The sequence below is a fragment of the Drosophila mauritiana genome, chromosome 3R, assembly GCF_004382145.1.
Source record: "Drosophila mauritiana strain mau12 chromosome 3R, ASM438214v1, whole genome shotgun sequence".
NCBI classification, from domain to species: Eukaryota; Metazoa; Arthropoda; class Insecta; order Diptera; family Drosophilidae; genus Drosophila; species Drosophila mauritiana.
The window spans coordinates 3,342,954-3,350,123 of record NC_046670.1 but is presented as its reverse complement, the minus strand read 5'-3'; the positions used below and the strand labels follow the sequence as shown (position 1 = coordinate 3,350,123).

At 45.7% G+C, this 7,170-nt stretch overlaps 1 protein-coding gene across 1 annotated transcript; it reads left to right on the top strand.

The window, feature by feature from the left end:
- The first annotated feature begins 3,708 nt into the window (after positions 1-3,708).
- LOC117145603 lies at positions 3,709-6,502 on the top strand. Its single transcript, XM_033311317.1, has 4 exons — positions 3,709-4,081; positions 4,247-5,092; positions 5,266-5,845; positions 5,926-6,502. Exons 1-4 carry the CDS (start codon positions 3,771-3,773, stop codon positions 6,418-6,420), a joined length of 2,232 nt encoding a protein of 743 aa, XP_033167208.1. The 5' UTR covers positions 3,709-3,770; the 3' UTR covers positions 6,421-6,502.
- The last annotated feature ends 668 nt before the right edge of the window (positions 6,503-7,170 follow it).

Below are 7,170 nucleotides of genomic sequence, written 5' to 3'. Positions count from 1 at the left end.
TGCGCGGTGTGTGTGCAGCGCTTGAAATTAACTACAACATTGCACTTCCTCGAAACCACAAAGCACGTTCAAGCGGAACACGTTCGCTTATTAGCCAGATGAGCAAAATGCTCGGGTGTTACATCAAAGTGGAATGCAGACAGGTCCATCTACACATAAGAAATGTATTACAAGTTTCTGCAGTTAAATGTAACATTTTTAAATGACTGAATAGAACGATGAGGTAACTCTGGTGACTCCTCCTCGATAGTAAGTTAAGTAAGTGTAAAGAAATTGTTCGATCGCCCTACGAAATACTGTTATTCTTCCAATAGGACTCACCTTTCGATTGTCCACATGGGGACATTTTGAGTGCCCTCGTCAGAGATCGGATTCGGAGTGACAAGCGAGAATCGGTGGAACTTGGCCGACTTCACCGACTTCGCAGGGGGAGCGGCAAAAGCCTCGACCGACCGCAAACTAAGTCGTTAAAACAAAGAACCCTATCGGCTTACCAAAACTTTGTTGCAGCAGCAGTTCCAGTCCCGAGATGGCAAACATGTTCGCCTCGGCCACTGCCAATTGCAAGTTTTGCATGTAAAGCGGCAAAAGTTTATGCTAAACTTTTGCCATTTTCCATGGATTCTTTCCGTTTGTCCTTTTGTTTTTGGCTGAATTTTAATTCCCTCCGAAAGAATGTAAATGTTGCCGACAGCCAGTATCGAACGGCTCCGATGTCGTTAGATTTTATGTCGAGTTCCAAAGGGTCTCCGTCTCCCCACAGTGCGGGGAACCCATAACAATCTGCATAGAAAGCATGTTAAACACGGCAAAATATGGCCCAAATGAAGGGTTTCGGCCGACAAGGAGCTGCGTAAACAAGGCATCGCTTACATCTACGACTCGAGAGCTATTTATCGAGCACTCGACTCAATGCAGCAATAAACCAATATCACCACTTGGTGGAGAAGCGTTCTTAGCCTGATCAAATATTTGCGGTCCAGGCCAAAGGACAACGCACTACGCACCAAATTCCTAGAACTTGAACATTAAGAACAAATGCAACGTCGTGCTTAAAATGATTACTTAATAAAGAGGAAGTGGAAAGTCTCGGAAAAATAGTAAACACTGTCAAAAACTAGACCCATATGCATGGAAACTTTGTGAATTATGCAAATGCACTCGGTTGCCTCTGGCCTGTCCAGTTTCTCTCTGCTCCTCGGGATCCCGCATCCTGCAGATCCTGTGTGCTCAATGGCGCAACACGCGCTGCTCAATCGGCCGAGAACATAATTTTCGCACTGTATCTGCCCGTTGCTTTAAAGTTTAATATAAGTACCATAAATTGTTCAAAAATGCGATTCAAATGTTAGTTAAATTCTTTAAGATTTAACAGAGTCACAGTCATTTGTGTATTCCTTTTTCCGCACATCTCTTACCACCTATTTATTCAGCTATTTTTAAAGAAAGTGAGTTGAAAGAATACTGAAAAAAGAGATATAACGTCATTTTAAGGGCTCGAAGTCGAAGATGGGATAAAATGGGGATATACGTTTTCGTAAGTGCACACCTAACTGCCGGACTAGTTCATCAAAGTTGGCTTGAACACAAATGAAAGTTTCGAGCCGCAGCCATGAAAGATGCAAGGCGTCTGGCCGTGGCCTACCAGCACACTCACCTGCGAATGGAGCCCCACATCCCACCCAGGTACTTCTGCCTCTGACGTGGGCTTTGTAAAGTCAACAAGCCAAAAATGCTTAGAAAAGGCAGCCGGTCCGGAAAGCGGCAAATGCAAAAGCAAAGTTACGGCTAAACTCTTTTGTGGCATCGGAGAAACCAGAGAAGGGGAACTCCATCGGGTCGCGACTGAAAGTTACATTCTTTTTCTATTTGTGAGGCAGCGTCATTTCCGGTTTAGATCGTCCCCGGGGCCAGTGTTGCAAACATGTCTGTTAAGCAATTGCGCCAACTTTTTGGCCTTTTCGCCTCCGGGGAAAGGCAGAACTTTGCCGTGAGACGAACGGCAGCTCGTAAATTTCAAAAATTTGAAAACAACAGCGGCAACAACAAATACTTTTCGCGCGCTGGCCGAAATTATTTTAAATCACCTGCTGCCCGGCATTTATCATCAGAGGCAGTCCGACAAGGCGGACTCCCTAACGACCGCAGCCAGTCTTCAGCTCAACTCCCAGGACGACTACAACGGCAGCGAGATTTGCGAAGAGCACTTTATTTTGGCCAAGCCATTGCCACGCCCCCGTCCCCAAACCCCCATCCACACTTCATCTACCCACTGAAGTTCTCTCCTCCTAACACCGACCCACTCATAATGTCCGCTGCTTCTGATGTTATTTTGCCATTTTCGCGCTGGTTTGCGGCTGGGGGAAGACTGTTTTGTTATCACGGTGATAAATGGAAAATTATTTTGAATCGAGCAACTACTTAAAAGAATTCCCAAAGGTTGTAATAAATTTTGGCGCACACACACACACATACATTCACGTTAAAGAAGGACATGCGAGGAAGGACAAGTTGGTAAGACCGAATCCGAGTTGAGCTGGCTTGGTAATGTCCTTCCAGATAAAAAGGTGATTGACGAAGCGAAAGCAAAAGTCATGGTCGAACTTCCACTTAGCAATGCAGTTGTCGTTCACAGAAAAGGACCAACGACGATGTGGGTGGTTGTGTGCTGTGTAGTGGTGGTCTGGATGGCGAATTTCGTCCTGGCATGCACTTAATTTGTACTGGGAGCTGGGGACCTGGGGCTCCACTTGCTCTGAAGAGATACTCCAAGTTGAGCATATTCACAAAGCTTTGCAGAGCCAGGAATGCTATAGGTGCACACCGTGATGATTTCCTTACAACTTTAAAACTAAACATTTAATTATATGATACATAATGCAATATAGTCAACAGGTAGAAAGCAACAGCTCTTCCAGGAAAATATTGTAGCTGATCAACAGTACCACTTTAGTTCGATTTGAATAAATTCCTATTAATAGATATTATACATATAAATATTTTATATGTCCTGGTCACAAGAATTGATACAAAGTCGTTTGGTTTTCTTAAGTGCAGCGTCTTTGTTGGCAAAGGCAAGAGCAGCTGCATGCACTATGGAAACCACTTCCAAACTGGGGGCCATCTCCGATCCAGGCACAAAGGCACCCGGACAGGACGAGCACACTCAGCGAGCAGCTCTAACAACATCTATTTTTATTTCATTAGGTAGAAAAATAGCCGGCAAGGTGGAGCTCCTGGCAGCTCCGCCATCAAAACAAAGCGCTGAATATTGGCCAAAACGGAATGGAACGGGGCGGGGCGGAGCGGTGTTGGCCACAAAAAGAAACTGCTCTTCGCTTCTCAATTAGGTTAGCTTAATTTAAATTTGCTTCGAGTGCTTGGCAAGTGCTTGTGAGACATTAGCAGCAAATATTAGCAAACGCTTAAAGAGCGCCGTAAGTGGAAAATATCTTAGGCGAGTTTTCTTAAATTAGCCCTTGTAAACATTTGTTACGCACTCAGGTCGGGATTTAGAGTGTCTTAAATGAAAACCGAACCGTTTTTAATGAGCAAGTTTGGCAGGTGCGAGCTAAGTATAATGTAAAACATTTTCATTGGAGTATGAGGAGAGAAGATAGGAAAATGGCACTTCCATATGTATGTATTAAGATACTTTAGAAAACCTGTGTTAAAACCAGGTTATATGATACTTATCGATCACTTTCAGAAACAAACTTCAAAATAAAGACTTCCGACGCACAAACAAACATACTCGAAAATCACTCCATATGGACTTTGAAGACGATGAGGAGGTTGTGCAACCGCACTATGCACAGAAATTCCGGGCTCCCACAGATCCCCTCCTTCTGGCCACATATGAGCTCTTCAGGCCCTCTCATCAGACCTTGAACCTACACAGCGAACGAAATCGCGAGATTTTTGCTGAGGCCTTTATAGAGGGAAACTTGGATACTTTGGTTAATCTGAGCGTCAAGAGTCTGGCCAAACTGGGAATTCGGGGCATATCTCCAACTTTGCAGGCGAGTCCGCAGCTTATGAGGATATTTTACGACGCCCTAGATGTGGAGCTGCCTTTGAGGTAGGTAAAGAAACGGATACAAATAGTTTCTTAACATTTTGTTGTAACACTAGAAGAACACAAGAATGACTGAAATAACTATTTAATAAAACCACCAGAGGACGCCACTGTATATCTATATTTGCAAAGGTCACAAAACCTAATAACCTTTTATATATTTCAAAGAGATTGCTATTTGATCGAGGACCAACGATTTTGGCGACGCGTCGTACTTAGCAAGACCATGGACAAAACGTTGCACCTGAAGCGCTGGAACGAGTTCGACTGGAAGTCGGAGGGCGTGAGCCGGAAGTTTGTGGAGCAGGTCGAGTCATGTCCAGTGAACGTGAAGCCGCAGAGGAGGCTGGCTCAGTTGGCTGAAATTATTTGGCAGTATGTCAACTCCATGCACATCCGCAAGCTGCAGGCTCTGCCCGACTATGCCTTCATTAAGCACTTGGAAAGCGAGCCTGAAGAGGATATATCCTCGGAGTCATCGGACGAGGAGGAGATATCCAGCGATGAGCCGGATACGGAAATGGACGAGGGCGAGGAGGAGCACCAGTCTAGTAGTTCCAGCGGCGAGGCTGCCATTACTTTCTGGCGTGCAGAAACCGAGAACGAGGACACGATTCGCCGGAATGCACGACATCTGCGCAACGCCAACCGCCAGCAGGCTCGGGATGCTATTGCTAGGAAACGGAAGGATCGCATGGAGCGCAAGAAGAAGCGCCAGGAGAAACTGTACGCCTTGAAGAATCCGGATCAATCGGGCAAAAAAAAGAAGAAAAAGAAGAAGGAGCCGCCCATTCGAGACGTGTTCAGCATAAACGTTCCTCCAGAAGATGATGATGATGAGGACACGAAACCGGACAATCGCAACAAGCAGCTGCTCCTGGAGCGGGTCAAGCGGTATGACTATCCGGAAGACCACTGCCATCACATCGATCTGGGATTCGTGCGCTATTTTGAAAACATGATGTCTCTGACGCTGGAGTTTTTGGGACCACCTGATGTTAAAGACTATCACAGGTAAGGTCTTAAATAATAACGTTATGGTATGACTCAACATCGAAAAAGTGAAACGTACTGAACACGATGTGTAAAACATGTTTTCTCTGGAATAAATAGAATCAGATAAATACATGATGCATCGCCTACCACCAACGTCAAACTGAGAACTTATTATTCCTTTTACCTTAAAGCCGTTTTATGAAGTTCTCAGACGGTGATATGGTTCGTCTTAGCAGAGGGCTGAAATACTTACCGAACCTCAAGACCTTCAGGCTTCGAAACAGTCGCCTGAGTATGAAGAAGTTTCGTATCCTGGCCCGTGCCCTGCAGAACTTAGACACCCTTGAAGAGGTGGACTTTGGCTATGACCAAATGACGGATGAGTGCAGCGAAGGCCTGTCCTATTTGCTAAAACGCCCTTTGATGTACCGCAGTATCCAGCTGGAACACAACAAATTGGGCCCCAATTGTGCAATTGTGCTGGGCGAGGCGTTGAGCCAATCGCAGTTAGGAGTTTTGGAGTATCTGGGTCTGGCTCACAATCCGCTTAATGAATTGGCCCTGCACTCGCTCATCACGTGCATTATCGGAACCCCCCATGTGTGGGCCCTCAACATCTCGGGGGTCAACACCACCCTGGGTTCGTTTTCCCGGGATATAGGAACCCTCCTGCGCAGCCACACTCCTCTGATAAGCCTCGAAATGGCCGCCATCAACATTGGCATCTCACAGGGGAATCAAATACTGAGATCCCTTGAAAAGAATACCCGAGTAAGTATAACATTTAAATAGGTTAAAGGGTGCTGAAGATCATTTTTAACTGAGTACTGAACTTACATCAATATCCTAAGGTCCTTTACGCCGACTTCCGGGAATGTGAGCTGAGCTTCGACCAGGAGTTCGAAGTGGACATGATAGTGCGTCGGAATAACTACATTCATGAAAACCTCCACCACGGCGAGAATCTGTGTATGGTGGTCAAGGAGCGCCGCCACCCGATTATCCAGCGAATCGAGGACGATTTCGCGCGGCGGAAGGAGTGCATGGAGGTGCGGCCCAAGTTCTCGAGCTCCAGCAAGGAAACCATTCCGGAGGTGTTCGTTGAGAAGAAGGAGGTGGAGGAGGAGGGCGACTTCTGGGCAATGTTGGCTCGCTGGAACCAGCCGACAGCGCCTGAAGTGAGGGAATCGCACACTTCGAAGGAATCGCACTCCTCTCAAGCTGGAAAGCCAGAACCCTTTGTTTTCGAACCCAACAATTTCGATCTGGACCAGTTCCGGAAGTCTGTCTTTCTGCCAGGCCCTGGCAATCGCTTTTTCTACCTGCAAAAGAACAAAACTCCCTAATTTGTAGCCCTTTTCACCACCTACCATTGCATAACATTGTACTCTGAGTATATTTTCAAAGCATTAAACGCACCACTTAGCAGTCCAACATAGTCCCTATCATTCTCGAGGGCTTGGAATGTCGTTCGACCTAATGGTCACTTTAAACCTTTGCCATAAAGTGCCGCGCTGGCATAAACTGAGATCTAATTAAGTCGCTGGCAACGTGTTCGCCCCGGAGCCACGCCCACAATTCCGGGGGCCACACCTCGACCGAAGGTCATTGCAGTGCACTGCGAGTGCAACAAAGTTGAGCAGTTTGCATTTAAGCAGCGGAGATTTGGGCAACAGTGTCGCCAATTTAATGCCACTTCCCCTGGCTACTTCTGCCTTCCAAGCTCCACAGCCAATGCCATAAAAGAGTGGGCACACACTCGAAAAAATAGTCTAATTTTCATGTTGATGGAACAAACTAAAAAGCACTTACAACAGCAGGCACCAGTCCTAAAAACATAGCATGTTTAATCCTTTTACCACTTAATTTAAATTTAAAAATTTGTTCATTCATGTCATTTAATTTAAAGACTTAATTTCCAATGTTAACTAGCGGTGTTTTTATCTAAAGGCTTCATTGCTTCTAAAGTTTTTCTCAGTGCAAAAGGGGGAGTAAGAAAGCAGCTCGAACAGTGCTTAGAAGTTCGTCTTGTTAACAAAGCCAAAGCTCAGCGAGTATAAACAAATTAATGCATATGCCGGTTCGCCCGAGGTAAT

Coding starts and splice junctions, on each gene's coding strand:
- LOC117145603 (XM_033311317.1), top strand. CDS start 3,771: ATGGACTTTGAAGACGATGAGGAGGTTGTGCAACCGCACTATGCACAG. Junction 4,082..4,246: donor GATGTGGAGCTGCCTTTGAG/GTAGGTAAAGAA, acceptor TATATTTCAAAG/AGATTGCTATTTGATCGAGG. Junction 5,093..5,265: donor GATGTTAAAGACTATCACAG/GTAAGGTCTTAA, acceptor TTTACCTTAAAG/CCGTTTTATGAAGTTCTCAG.